Below are 16,058 nucleotides of genomic sequence, written 5' to 3'. Positions count from 1 at the left end.
TGTATAGTGGACATTCCACATAATGCAGGTCTACTAACAAATGGATTTCATTTATATTTGTTAAAGGTTATTTAAAGCCTTCAGGACAGAGGACTTCTTGGTTATGTGACAAATTGCATTATTTGTCTTATTAAGATAAAAAATAAAGAAAAATAGACTTTTTGAGGGAAGGACTATTTATAGATAACAGGAACTATTTTGGTGGATGTTCCACAACATCAAACCAAACTATAAACAGCTCAAATGTATGATATGATATGATATGATATGATATGATATGATATTATAGCAATAAAATTGTTAATGTTGTCAAATGACTGTGGTGTGTGGTATGAATGTTGGGATGTTTTAGGAAACTTGGTGTTATTAGACAATAATCAACTTCGGGCTTCTCTTTGTGTTATGCCACATGACAGCACGTCTAGTCATGTTTTATTCCTTAAATGTGTTTGTAGAGGGCTTTTTAGGTCGTATAATTGCCTTGTCATTGGATATTGAGTTGTACAGAACGACTGTAACAACCACAGAAACATCAATAAAGGACGTTTAGGTACAGGATCTTTATCTAACATCACATTAGAGCGAATCTTTGGCATGTGAAGGACCTGCTGTATTGTTCACAAGTTCGAAGTATATCAGATCATGAGGGTTGGGGCTCCTCATATTGTCATTTCCATATTGTAGTCAGGATGCTGAGCATCATGTTTAAATGGTCTGCATTTATATAGTCACACACTCAGTCATACACACACCAATGGTAGCAGAGCTGCCATGCAAGGCACTAGTATCAAAAGCAACTTGGGGTTCAGTGTCTTGCCCAAGGACACCTCGGCATGTGGAGTCATGTGGGCTGGGAATCGAACCTCCAACCCTACGATTAGTGGACTACGGATGGGAGTACATATCAGAGCAACACATCAGTGCCAATGTTTTCAACTTAAGAAAAGAATATCTTTTATTTACACTTCTCAGAACAATGTATAGTTGTTGTTCTTGTTGTTTTATTTTTTTTTAAAAAATGTATTAATGTCAAATCCTTTTTGAATATCTCCAAACAGAGATATGTCAACATTTAGGCGGTAAGAAATTACCAAGTCGAGATGTTTTCCGTAGAAAAGATACCAGCTTTGCAAGCCGGCTCTGTTTAGGCTTCATATTTTGCTTTGTTGATAAACTAACACCTATATCTCTTTCGTGAATGCAGCCTGAAAGTATATTGTTGTGGAACAGCAACATCTTTCTCAGGTGTCTTCATAAAACTATGCTGATTCAAATTGCCGCTGGCTAGAGTCGGCTGCAATAAAGCGCTTCCGTGGATAACAAGGTGGTGCACAGGAAATGTTTTCTCGTTTCAATAGCTTGCAGGGCCTTGTGTGCGTAAATGATTTCACTTACATATTAATGGAGATACCTACAACAAAATATATCCCTGTGTGTGTGTGTGTGTGTGTGTGTGTGTGTGTGTGTGTGTGTGTGTGTGTGTGTGTGTGTTATTTTGGGATTGGTCACATTGTGTCAGTGAAGTCTGTATGGCCCACAATTTTTTTTATTAAGAGTCATAAAAAGCAGAATTGAATGGCTCTATAAATCTTTATTCACATGTGAGTATATTTGTCATGTCAGTTTTTCATCAGGGAGTTTATTCATAGTTTATTGCTGCATCTAAACTGTACAATATTGTACAGGAGATATATTTTCTACTGTTCCCTTTCATCACGTATAAGAGCTTAAATAAACGAACTATGCAATTCCGACAAATATGGCTGGGTGAGGAATTAAAGGTTAAATGGTGGTCCTGCTATGCTGTGGGAGACATTTTGCTGGCATGGAACTGATCTGTCTGGACAAAGTAGACAAAATGTATCGAAATATAGAGTATAGAAGTAGCCTGTATGTGTTTGTTAAGGATTTGCCAGAGGTTTACTCCACTCACCATAAACTGTTAAACTGGTAATAGCTGATTCAGCCCACTAAGACGATTAGCTTGATATATTACAGAGAACCCTCAAAGCCAAAGCCTTCCATTCTGAAACCTCTGACACTTACACTTAAAGGGGTCATATGATGTTTTTTTGTTTGGTTTTTTTTAACCGTTTTCCTTTTCTTTTAGTGTGTGTAATGTATCTGTTTGTGCATGTTTACGATCTGCAAAGCTCATAGTCTGCCACAAAGGGATTTATTCTATCTAACAGAGAACACTGCTCCAGACCTGCCTGAAACGCCTCCAGGCCTATCACGCCTATCGGAGTCCAGATATTACTTCCGTAATCGTCTACGTCACAATTTGAAATATCCACATAATGCCAGCATAATTTTTTACATTTTTAATTAATGAATTTTTTTGTAAACTGTATTTTGTGCTGTCACTGCAGTAGATAAAGTTGCTACCGTGAAGAAGACAAATTAAACCGCAATAACAGCATATCTGAAAGGTAAGAGAGTTACAAAAAAGTTTCACCACTGTGAAACGTTCTGCTCGAAAAGACATGCTTGCAAAGGTGGTACCGATTGATCTGCTCGATCAGCCGCATTTTCAGAATCTTACTCGGGTTCGAACTGATACGGTAAAACCGACGACATTATTAACTTTGTTTATAATTGCTTTAGAAGCCTTGGAAGCCGAAGCTCGTGATTATGGTAAGGGGCGTTACATTTCTTACACACGCTTGAAGTTTTTGGCCAATCACAACGCAGTGGGTCAGCTGGCCAATCAGAGCAACTCTGGGCTTCCCGGAAGGAGGGGCTTTGGAGAAACCGGAACTCCATGTTTTAGACAGACTGGGAATAGAGGTAAAATAATAGAGGTTATAAGGTTAAATAGAAGTTAAATGGAGTTTTTTAAAAAAAAAAAACAACAACAACAACAACAACAAAAAAAACATTAAAGCTTTTTAACCTATTTTATTACACCCAATAAACAAAATAATAAACTTTTAAAATCATCATATGACCCCTTTAAGTGAAGTGCTGACACTGGAGACTCCTTCCAAAATTGTTAAAAACAATTCCTAACAGAAAACATCACCATGAAAACATTATGTGGCGCAAATCCCTGTGTAAGTAACACATTAGAACGAGGATATCAATATAGGCAGTCTACAAACTCGGCCATCCCATAATTCCGTTAGTTTGGTAGTGAGTCGGCTTTAAAGTGCAAGTGGAATGTTATTCCATAGAACATATCTGATTTGTTTACTTTGTTTATGCAAACTCATCATGACATTAAAGTACATCAAATGTTTTCTCTGATGGGGACATGGTGACTTAGTGAGTAGCACGTGTGTCTCACACTTCTGGGGTTGGGGATTTGAATCCAGCCTCCACCCTGTGTGTGCAGAGTTTACTACAGTTTCCTCCCCCAGTCCAAAGACACACGCTGTAGGCTGAGTGGTATTTCCAAATTGTCCATAATGTGTGAATGTGTGTGTGATTGTGCCCTGTGATGGAATGGCACCCCATCCAGGGTAGCCCCGAGTTCCCTGGGATAGGCTCCAGGCTCCCTGCGACTCTGTGTAGGATAAGCGGTATGGACAATGGATGAACGGATGGGTTTTCTCTGATATTTGTCATTACCACCTTAGCTTTTAAAGGTTGTACACGTGACTAGCTGTAGCATTGTTTAAATTTAATATTTAACTGAATGCTGTACAAAAATGCACTAACCAACCACTATAGACAGAACGACTGTACACCTGCTCATTATTATAGTTATCCAATCAGCTAAATATGTGGCAATTGCGCAATGCATAAAATGTGAAATTAATGTTCACATCAGTCATCAGAATGGGGAAAAGTGTGATCTTTTTGGCTTTAACTGTGGCATGGTTGTTGGTGCCAGCCACACTGGTTTGAATATTTCAGAAATTGCTGATCTCCTGGCCCAACAGTCTCCTGAGTTTCATAGAATGGTGCAAGAAACAAAAACATCCAATGAGTGGCAGTTCCTGCAGGCAGAAACACCTTGTTGATAAGAGATTTCGGGGAGACTAGTCTGAGCTGATAGGGTCTCACAGGTTCACTGAAACTGGACAGAATGAACTCGGACAAACATTTTCTGGTGTTTTTCCAATCGTCATCTGCATCATTTTGGTAAGTGTAGGTTGTTTCTCCATTCCGAAAAAGGGTGTAGTATATAGTAGTGATTTTGGACATTAGCCCTATTGAACACCCCGCCACCACCTCATTTAGAACCAAACACACTAGCAAGGTACTGTAGGATGTAGAAGACATGAAAAATCTACCCAATAACATTTTCCCAGTTGTGCTCTGTGGCGCGTGGCACTGTAATATAGAGTCTTTGTTTAAAAAAAAAAAAAAAAAAAAAGAAAAGCAGTTGCTTTTGCATTATTAACGACATCCTCCGGTCAGCTGCACAGTGATAAAATCGAACATAAAAATGGCATGAAGAGTAGTAATCAAATTTGCTGTTACGATAGTATGGACATTAATGAAGTGTTGCTCCTCACTACAGTTAACATCATATAGGAGGTAATATAAGAAGTGAAGTTGTCAAAGATGGATGGATGCCATATAACCAATTCCAGATTGAGGCAGGAGATCTGTAGAATATTAAGTAGGATACCATTCATGCAGCACACTTAGATAATAGGCCTTTTATGTCATTTTTAATGTGATTTTTTTTTTATAGCTAAACCTGCTGTGAGACCATTTTTGCTAGTACAGCTCGCACGTTAAGACTCCCCCCCCCCCCCCCCCCCCCCGTACATCCTTAAAGCCTTTTTTTTCTAGTTTGACCTTCCCTCAAACCATTTCTTTTTCGCACACCCCGTTTGAAGACCTTTTTGAAATCCAGAGCCTGCCTCAGGATATTTGCAGCCTCAAGATCTTTTTTGTTTTGCTTTGGTTTATAGCATCAAACTCTGAAACTGCACTTTGATTAAGATCAGAGCAGAAGATGTACAGGAAATTTGATTGAGAGCCCAAAATGTGCTCTGCATTGAATAAAAGACTGTAATTTGGCAGCCCTGTGATATTCATTTGCTAAACACATACACATAGAGCTTACATCTTTAGTGATTTTAAATCTTTAAAGGGTCTCGACACTTAAATCTTTAAAGGGTCTCGGGAGTGTCTTCACCTTTTGTCCGATAATGTAGTACTCCTAAGGAGGAAAAATGTGTTTTTATAGATTTGGTGATTTTTCATGATGATGGTAAACCTGCTCGGTCTGAAATTATTACTTTAGAAGGTTCTCCTGAGGCTTGGTGAAAAGACATTATTCTCTTCTTATTAGAAGACACTATGGATGAGTCAAAACGAGAGCTGCAGCAGTGCCTAAGTGAGTTCTCGAGGATGGAATGGTGTCCTGGATATACAGGAATGTATGTTTGTAATGGGATTTCTGTTAATCATGGACAGACCTTCACATTACTATACGTCATTTATCTATCTGGGTATGAATTCATTTATTTATAAATCATTTGTAGACTTTGCACAATATGTCCTACAAGAATTCTTGAGTTTGTGGAAATTAATGTATAAGGAAACTCACTGGCATAAACCTTGATGATTGGCTAGTGTCGCTGTGATTGACAGGAAGAAAGATTATACAGTCCTTCCCACCCAGAGAGCATGTCTGCATTTGCTCGCTTGGCTCTTGGCCACAGATTTCTTCATAAGGATTTGAACTCATGATTTCCCAATGATACGGTGAAAGTTTTTCTGTTGCACCACATGGGAGAACTGCTTACCCAAAATAAAACATTATGAAAACATTCATACACAACTTTACTAAAATAAATAAAAAAATAAAAAAATAAGATAGATGAGGGCAATTATCCATAGCCTGCAGTAATAGTTTAGGAGTCCTTGTCCAAATTAAATCATTAACACAAATGACAAGTTTCATATGTATTTTAAAAGATGTTTAATGTAATTAACTTTGAAAAAAAGTACAAAGGAATGATCAAATATAGTGCAAAAGATTTAAAGTGCTATCATATTTTTATATATTGTCTTACAATTTCATTTAGTAATGGTACTATCAAGTAAAATAGAGAACATAAGAATAGACACTGCACCTAAAGTTTCTGTATTCTATTGTGTACACCAGAATGATTGTCAAACAGAATGATGCTGCCAGTGAAAGAGACTTGTTTACAACTCAAGGCTAGAAGAATGACTAGCAAGAAAGGGTTTGCACGCGGTTACATCTCAAAGATCAGAGATTTAAAGCTCACACCAGCATACTCAGTCCCTGTCTTTGACAACAAGCATGAATCTCAATTTTGTCGGGTTGTGAAATCAATATAGAGAAAACTGCACACCTTTTGTTGAGGAGGACTGCTGCCAAACCTGCTGAATTGGAACCATTACTGTGAAACAATCATGCCTGTCTATCGTTTCCACACACCCTTTTCCTACTGTCTTCGATTCGATTCATGGCCTGTGTTTCACTAGCAAAACCATCTCTTATCCAATCTGGCAGGCTCTTTCTCTCCTAAACCTCAACACTCCCCATCCTCATCCACCTCTCTCCCCCCTCTCCCCCTCTCTCATTACACCAGCGGTTGTTTGTCTCCAGCAGTGGAAGGCAGAGACTCCACACTGCTCTTGTAGATAGGCTTCTTCTGGGAGTGGTCATCACTGGAAAGGAGTAAAGATAAGAATAAGGAATAGAGAGAGAGAAGGGAGCAGTTTATTTAAAAACAACAAGGAGAGAATACTAAGCAAATGGCACAAAGTTCCAAAAGAACATAATGGAACAGAAGGAGTATGAAGCAGACTAGCGAAGGAGGCGCAGATGGATCTGGTCTTTCTGGACACCACTGACAGTTTAAAATGCAAGAGCGACAGGCATTGCGCCCCATAACAACTGCACAGTGAGAAAGCATTACTAATGGAGCCAGATCATCAGTTCTCAAGTCTAACACGACTGTATCATTGCTCATTGGCTTTGTAATCTGCCCTATTCCTAAATCATCTAATACGTGCAATGATATAACATCCGTCAATAATTTCCAATTTCCCTTGTTACACCTGCACAATACTGAATGCAGGGAATGGAGGTGCCTCTGTCAATGTATATACAGTAGGTGATTCGACAATTGGGGCGCCATTTCTGTCAAATTGATATTAAAATTACAAATATGTAGATAAAGTAAAATAATAATAATAATAATAATAATAATAATAATAATAATAATAACAACATAATTGAACACTGGTAAAGTGTGCTTCCAAACAACCTGTGTGCATAATGGAGATATATAACTTAAAACATTAATAATCATTTACACTTTGAATACAGGCATTTTTGCCTGTCCCAAAACTCTGGCAAGATGCCTTAAAAAATTACTCTTCCCAGAGTTTTGTGCACGTGTAGAAAATGATAAATTCCTAAAGTAAATGAGTTAAAAGAGCTAAATGGCACCTCACTTGTTGAATCACCCGTATGCCACTTCCGTACTGGAAGTGCAATTATACTCAAACCAGCGTGTGCTACTTACATCGGTCCCTTGCTCTTGTTCCGTCTGGCCCGGCGGCACAAGAACACTGTCATGGAGAGGATGATCGCGAAGAGAACCAATCCTACTGCAGCCAACATGAGATAAATGTGTCCAGTTGTCGTCTCATACCATGCTGAGTCCTCTGTGATGCACAAACGCAAAGCAAATCAAACCATTTTCTCTGTTGTTTCTTTCCTCATTGCTTGTTTCAGTCTCCTTAAGCACATCTCTACCCACCCAGAGCTCTACCCAACCATTCACTTTAATTGTAGGTGTAAATGAGTATCCAACACCCCTTTAGCTTGAGTGACTTAACATAATCACACACTCAAATGTACAGGACACATATGACCATTAACATGAACATCAGTAAGGCGCAGTACAGCTCATGGAGCGATTAGGTCATTTTTTACCACGCCTTTTCACCAGCCCTGTGGTGCCTCCTGTAGATATGACTGACCTGGTAGGACAGTGAGGTTGATGGTCCGTTTCTTGATAAGGGAGCTCACAGATGGGTGCTGAGCCATGCATGTGTATTGCCCACTGTCCTGCTCCCTCAGTTGCTTCAGCTTTAGCTTACTACTGGGAACCATCCAGTCCTCTCCCTGCAGAGTGACACAAATACAGATTTATCCTGTAGTCTATGGGTTAAAAATAGAGTAACGAGGAAGGAAAAAAACACAAACTGCTAGCAAAAGTTTTTAAAGACATAGAGAACATCAACCTTATCATACAAATTATTTTTGGCAGTGGAGGCTGTGTGTGGCTTGTCAAAGTCTAATGAAGAAAAATTTGAGTAATCATTTTGATATCCCAGCCTTGCATCTGGTAATCCTGCTGCTAAACCACCGTCATCCACTGTCCTCTTATTTAAAACTGAGGATACTCGAAGTTACATAAGGACTGACGGTCATTTTACAAAGACTGATGCTCTAATTATTTCTATTAAGCAGATCTCATAAAATTTTCCATTACTATTAAAACGGATTAGACCTCATCAGACTGTACTAAGAGTCTGATGATGTTAATCAGTGATTGTCGTCTTAACAACCTGTTGTCATTCAGTGACCTCTTCATTGATTTCTGTAATGTGCTTTGAATAACAACACTGAGATGACACCAAGCGAGAGAATTCAGTTTATGTTCACTGATGGTGTTCAGTGGAGTTCAGCAGAGTTCTTAAATCTTAATAAAGGAGCACCACAGGGTTCCATTTAAGCGCTATTATTATTTACTCTGTAGATGACAAGGCCATTAATGCTGGTGACCACAATTCCATTGCAGCAGTGTACATTCTCATTGCTTTTGGGTGTATTTCTTTACATTTCACTTGTTTTTGAGCATGTGTTTCAAATTACAAATCGCATTTATTACCAAGAGGCAAAACCACTGCCTTATAAAAACCAATTACCTCTTAGCTACAGTATTCACAGCAAATGTACTCCTTATCATTACAACATTAAGATTTCACACATTGGTTTTTGGTCCTGAAATGTACCTCTTTGCTCCAAGAGTACTGAGGAGTCTCAGAGGCAGAGGTAGAGCAGTCAAGCTCCACATCGTCCCCTAGTGGTACACGCAGGTCGTCCTGTGGGGCCAAGTAGTGAGAGAAGATGTTTGCGCCGGCTCTGTTCACCGACACCTCTCGCATATCTGAGGAAGTTAGTGGAGGAAACAACGGATTAAAAAGATACAGTCAAAATATGGGGAAGCATGATAAATATGGTGGTGCATGCAATTCAACTAGGCCCCTATTTATTCAAATTAACAAAAACAAACAAACATTTGTTTTGTTATGTTACAAAGCACTGGGAAGTTAGCATGTTCCTCTAAAGCCTATTTTCACACTGTGCAGTTTCAGCTGTCAGATTGTGTGATAACGTGTTCTCCATGCCAGATTATATGATGAAGATCTTCCAAACACATTAAATGTGATTAAAGAAAATAACTACAATCTGCTTACATCAACAATCAGGGTGATCTGGACTTGTGCAGAAGAAAAAAAAAGGCTGCGTAAACAGATATATTTTTCTCTAAGCTTTTGGGAATAAGGGTATATTACTGTCTATAAGCATGTTGTAGCTGTCGTGCGAGTTTTGCGTCATAGCAGAGCTCACGCTGAGATCTAAATTAAAATTTCATGACACAGAAAAGAACTTTATCGTCAGCTGTCTTTGGTCAGAATGGCTAAATTATTTGCCATTGCCTGCATCATGGTGGAACAGCATATTAGCCTTTTTCCTTAATGACTGTAAGTGTCATGTACTGGAAAAGACTGAGAGAGTGGGACAAAAACTGAAAGAAAGAAAAAAAAAAACAATCAAAAGTAAAAACATCCGTAAAACTAGCAGTCATAACCTCTACAGATTACACTGATAATCACACAAGAACTATGTGTGATGCTTTTGAACACTAATGTGATCATGCTCCTTTGCAGCATTTTAGGTTTCTTTAGAAATAGAAGAAGCCTGGCCTTACAGCAAAGAACTTACAGCTCTGAGACTGATCAATAGAAATAATAATTATAGTCTATAAAGTCTTGGCTCACCATAATAATACGTGTAATGGACATTTTCTTCAGATATGCGTGTATTGACCCGTTCTAGTAATCCTTCCATCTACCCCGCTGCGTTTTTCTGATAAGCCACCATTATCGACTCATTCGGAGACAGAGCATAACCACCACTCAATATCAAGCCCAGTTCTGTCATCTTGACAGAACAATAATTTTCCCTCTGCCTCAGCTCGCATGGGCAATATAGTTTCAAAGTATTATTTTCAACTTGTGTCACCTGAGCTACACTTGCCACACACGCAATCTTACATCAGCAGCTCTGCTAATAATGTCATATATATATATATATATATATATATATATATATATATATATATATATATATATATATATATATATATAAATACACAAACACACACTGCAAGAAAAAATCTTAAATCAGCATCTCTACATGTATGGCAGCTATTCCATTCCCAGTGTCTGTTGAATTCCAACACCAGCACACCTCGTTCTACTGAACAAGGTACTGAATAGGTAATCACCTGACCCAAATCTTATTTAATGAGGAAAAGTATAAAAACCACTGCTGTGGTCATTACTATCCTCTTGCAATAGAACCAGCTGGTTGGCAAAGACAGTGCTAGTAGTACCTCAAAAGTAATTGGATTTTTTTTTTTAAATAACTATTGACCATGACAAAAGACTTGAAATGGAAAGTTTTGAGTGAGGAAAAAAAAAGGGTTCAATTCTGGCTTTACTGGCAGAGCAAACAGTGAGCGTCGGGTTAGGGTTGCTTCCATCCTTAAAATTTCAAAGACGACAACAAGGTCAAGCAGCAGACATTGGGGACAACAAAGCTACAGACCAGCAGAGGGCGATAAAATAACTCTCCCGCCAATTCATTCGAATGTCACTCAACAACCGTAGGATGACATCAAAAGAATTGCAAATGGCAGCTTGGGTGAAGTGTACGGCGAGGACAGTTCGAAACAGGCACCTAGGGGCAAGGCTGATGTTGTGCAAAGCTAGAAAAAAACCCTTCATCAATGAGAAACAAAGAAGAGCCAGGCTGAAGTTTGCAAAAGACCGTAAGGATTGGACAGTGGAGGACTGGAGTAAGTTCATCTTCTCTGATGAGTCCAATTTTCAGCTTTGCCCAATTGTTGTCTAACAATTTGAGCTATTATATTATATTATATTATATTATATTATATATATATATATATATATATATATATATATATATATATATATATATATATATATATATATTTATCCAACTTAAAACTTTTAATGATGTTCATATTACAGAAAATATATCATTTTGATCTACGAGTATATCCAGTATATATCTGGATGAGTATGAGCATATGAACTAAACTGGTGGTTTAGACATGGTCACATGACTTCCACCTCTAAATGTATTTGCATTCACATCTGTGTGCACACACCTACCATTTTGTATGTTTATGTTCATAAATGTTGCTCATGCTGATAATTTAGCAGAAGATATTTTGGATTTCTTTCTTTCTTTTTTTTAAATCAGTCTTGCAATTGTATTGTTATACAATCATAAGACGTGTCAGTGTCGATGTGACATCCAGTGCTAACAAAAGAAAGAACTCACAGTGCACGGTCAGCTTAAAAGGCAGTGATGAATTGTCCAGGTCAGTGATGTTGTCAGACACACAGCGGTACACTCCAGAAGACCAGGTCTGGACTCTGCCTAACATAAGAAGCAGACGGCCATCTTCTCTGCTCACGTCCGCGTCATACCAGAAACAGCGGCGGTAGTAATAACCGTACCCATACATATCCAGCCGATGCCACATCTGCGCGTGCTGCAGGAAAAAAAAAAAAAAGACAAAGACATTCAAACAGTAGAACGCCTCCATAACACAGGTCACAAAAATTCTGACTAAAGAGCACCCCTGACTACACGATTCCTTGGCTGTAAATCCCTAGCATAGATTTCATACCACAGACATTTTTCAAGAAGCTCCATCTCTTTGACAGCTTTACTGAGAATAGATCTGAGCATAGAATTAATAAACACTGAGTTTCAATGCCACTGAACACAGTCTCTGTGCCGTGGCAGATGCCACGATTCCTCCCAAGACCAACTGCTGTGATGTGTTAATTAAACAAAGTGAGAAGTGTTCTCTGTGGCCCCCTAGAACACACACACTGCTCCCCGGCTGTTCTTTTGAACAGCTTTCCTCAATAACAAAACCCCAATCTGCTGCTTTTTGTCCTTTTCTCAGTTAGGATAACAGATCCTTAAATAAACCAGCATACTATTCTTTTGGTCTGCTTCCTGCTATTTGAAGCGATATGGCATGTCATCACTAACACATAATTGACCTCACCCTTGACAGCCTTTCAAAGTGCACTGAGCTCATGTTGAGCTCAGACTCCAAGTCGAGACATTCCAAAGTCACACTATCTCCCTCCAAGACAGTTTCAGTAGGACCTTGCACGAACAGAGAAGCTGAAACACACACACACACACACACACACACACACACACACACACACATATGAACACCACAAGAAAGCACAGCTTACACTGTAAAAACTTTATTCTTTCAAGAGTTAACAGACAGTGATGTTTATTCACATAGAACCAATGAGTTATAACTAATAATAATAATAATAATAGTCTATTCATTAATGATTTATACTTTATTTTTGCATTCAAAATTTGTCATTAAAATTCTAAACTTGACTAATTCAGATACTTTAAGTATTCCTGAGCAATTGAATCCGGTTCATTTAAACAGCTGTCATTTAAGGGATCTTGATTAACAAACACAGAGGTCTTTTGTCATATATTAAAATATCCCATCATGTTGCTGTGATGTAATTTTATGCATTACATCCCTACAAAGCAATAAGACATCCCCCTCCGAGCCTGTAATAATCTCAAATGTCATTTGAAAGATACCTTGGATAGATAACTTATATTCGCAATATTGATATCTGGATACTTTCCAGCTGTTTAGATTTTTCTGGCCGAGAAAAAAAAAAAAAAAGAAAAAAAAGATCCATACCCCCAGTTACAGCACTGCTGCTCTACAAAGGGAAGTTGTAAGGCGTAAACATGTTTAACAGACGAGGCTTCACAACAATTGCAATTTATTTAATTGTGACTTAACTACATATACACACACACACACACATACATATATATATATATACATACATATACATACACACACACATACTATATATATATATATAATATGTGTATGTATATGTATGTGTGTATATATATATATATATATATATATATATATATATATATATATATATATATACACACACACACACACATATTATATATATATAAAATATGTGTATGTATATGTATGTGTGTATATATATATATATATATATATATATATATATATATATATATATATATATATATATATATATATATATATATATATAAAAAATTCCAAACTTGCTTGTTTTTCATGCTTTGGAACTGTAACGTATACAGACTACTACTAGAATCTAAACGACGCATTGTTTTGAACATTTCTGGCTTGATGGGATAGGGTTTTTAAAAGGAGCTTGGTAGTTTCCTTACAAACTGTTTAGGCGAACAATCGAGAGAACTTCCTGAACTTTGTGCCAGTCATGTCCTCAAGCTGCCAACGGCATTCGCGTTATAAAAACACTGTCACGAGTATAACTGGTTATTCAGGTTTAGTGGTATACAAGATGGTGAACTACAGTGCGAGTGTAGTTCTGGTGTACACAAGACAACAGTCAAGTCATCAGTTAGAGTAGGATAATAGTCATATAGTATTCATTTAATCCCATGTCTACCTGCTACATTTACTGCTTTTTTCTTTTTCTTTGTATTTATGCTGTTACAATAAATTAAATAGTGTTTATTTGTAATTAGGGAAATAAATGTGTACAGTCCTGCTCAGCTGCTTGGCTGTTTCCAGAAACAGGAAGAAGCCTCTTTGTTGTTATGGCGCAGTTTGCAGTGTAAAGGTGTGGGGGAAATCCAGGTGCTTTCTGGCTTCTTGTTTTTATGATAAGAATGTGCAGAGGGCTGTGTACATACACACACACACACACACACACACACACACACACACAGACTTCCCTCATATGACTCAGTGACATTTTAATATTCTCTTCCCATTATAAATTCTACTTCAAGCGGTATTCCCCCCAGAAAGAGCAACAGTGACACAGTGATAGTTCTCATTAATTTACAGTAACAACCCGAGTCTGTTTAACCGAGCAGGCTTTCTGGAAAGTTCTTGGTGTTATTGTCTACCTGAATACGCTGAATTATCACACAGGCTACTTTGTTGTTTGTTGTTTGTTTTTGTGTCTTTTCATAATGTCCACATATGCACTAAACATACCACTTGACTTGTTTTGCTGTGTAATATTTACTCATATTAACATTTCTCAGACAACTTCTAAACGTCGACAAAGAAGTTCAGTACTAGACTGCGCAATATTTTTTTAAAATTATTATTTCGAATCATTTGAATAACTAGGAAATGAACTGAGGCGGGGGGAATAAACTTCCACTGAAATGAACCGACTCAGGAGATTAGATGTAAGATATTTACCGGTGCTGTTCCTCAGAAGAGTGAAGACCACCAAGACGAGTAGAACCAAGACCTTCATTTTGTCCGATACTTTCTTGCTCTTCAGTGTTTATAAAACTGAAAGTTTGCTCTGTTTGTTTATATAGCCTGTAACTCCTGGGGGCGGAGCCTCAGTTGTTTTTGCGTGTTATTCAATAGGGATGACACGAATAATCTACCTGGCGATGGTAAACTTTGCCTCACGTTACACGCTGCAGTTTTAATTCTTGTTATTTGATTTTTAAAATTATAATAATAATAATGAAATCAAACTAGAGTGAAACAACGTGCATAATTTGTTTCTAGTAATTTCCCTAAACTGTGCAGCTAGAGCGCTAATTTAGTTCAAAGTGCACGCGCGCTAGGCTCGTTGCGTCACCTGTCTCCATGGAGTTAGGACATTTTTCAGGTTTCACCAGAGGCCAAAAAAAAAAAAAAAAAAAAAGATAGTGGGGGGGAGTTCAGTATTGAATTTATTTGAGATGTTACACCACACAATAGTGGTTAAAGCCTCACATAATGGGGCTTTAATAATTTGCACTTTTCCCCATAAAAAAATGCTATTATTTTATTTTAGCAGTTGTATACTGTGTTTTACTATTTAAAAAAAGAAAAAGCTTTACTGCTGCCCATTTTATAAATCTGGAGCCTATCCCAGGATGCATGGGGCATAAGGCAGGGTACAAATCCATCACAGGGTACAAACACATTCACACACGCCAATCAATCCACACATATCTTTGGACTGGGGGAGGAAACCAGAGTACCCAGAGGAAGCCCCTGCAGCACAGGGGAGAACACACAAACTCCACACACACAGCAGGAACCAAACCCCTGCCCTTGGAGGCGTGAGGCAAACATGCTAACCACTAAGCCACCGTGCACATTGGTGAAAGGTGTGAATTGTTTTCCCAGCACAGGGCTCATATCCCTCCCATTTCCCATCACCCTGCCCACAAGCAGCTAAACACAGCGTCACAATACTCTACACACAGAAACTCAAGAGTGTCCCAATTAATCCTATAACAGACAATAAAATAATCCATTTGTTTATACTGTATGAAAATGTCCAATAAGCCAGTCTCCATTCCATCAGCAGAATGGAACACCAGTGTACTGCTCGAAAGAGTTAATGAAAGAAAGGCAGATTATGAGGCAAACTTTTTTCAATTGATTGTTGGAAAATAAACTTCCTAGCTTATTCACGCACACAGTTATTCGCACCAAACTTGGGAAAAAATACGGTTAATTATTTAAAAGCTGGATTCCGCTGTGTATTAATATTTATAGATCATACATTTTTATTTCACTGGGGTTTAATCTTTTATAGGCTAAGACTTTGCATGGGAAACTGTGCTTTCTTCCCTTTTCACTTAAACTTCTGAAAAACAGAAAAGAGAAGTGGGGCACCTGAAGTAATCTCTGCATGAGACTTTTGAAAACATG

General features: G+C 38.0%; 1 protein-coding gene across 1 annotated transcript; it reads right to left on the bottom strand.

Moving 5' to 3' along the window:
- Positions 1–5,870: 5,870 nt before the first annotated feature.
- Positions 5,871–14,671, bottom strand: si:ch211-79k12.1 (immunoglobulin domain-containing protein). The gene is made up of 7 exons (XM_017467772.3): positions 14,595–14,671; positions 12,354–12,475; positions 11,612–11,825; positions 8,968–9,122; positions 7,930–8,074; positions 7,470–7,611; positions 5,871–6,606 (listed from the first exon to the last, which is right to left on the bottom strand). The coding sequence occupies exons 1-7, from the start codon at positions 14,650–14,652 to the stop codon at positions 6,519–6,521; spliced, it is 924 nt and encodes a 307-aa protein (XP_017323261.1). The 5' UTR covers positions 14,653–14,671; the 3' UTR covers positions 5,871–6,518.
- Between the last annotated feature and the right edge of the window lie 1,387 nt (positions 14,672–16,058).

This window comes from Ictalurus punctatus, chromosome 1, assembly GCF_001660625.3.
Source record: "Ictalurus punctatus breed USDA103 chromosome 1, Coco_2.0, whole genome shotgun sequence".
Classification (NCBI taxonomy): domain Eukaryota; kingdom Metazoa; phylum Chordata; class Actinopteri; order Siluriformes; family Ictaluridae; genus Ictalurus; species Ictalurus punctatus.
Note: the sequence above shows the minus strand (reverse complement) of the source record. Positions and strands in the feature narration are given on the sequence as shown.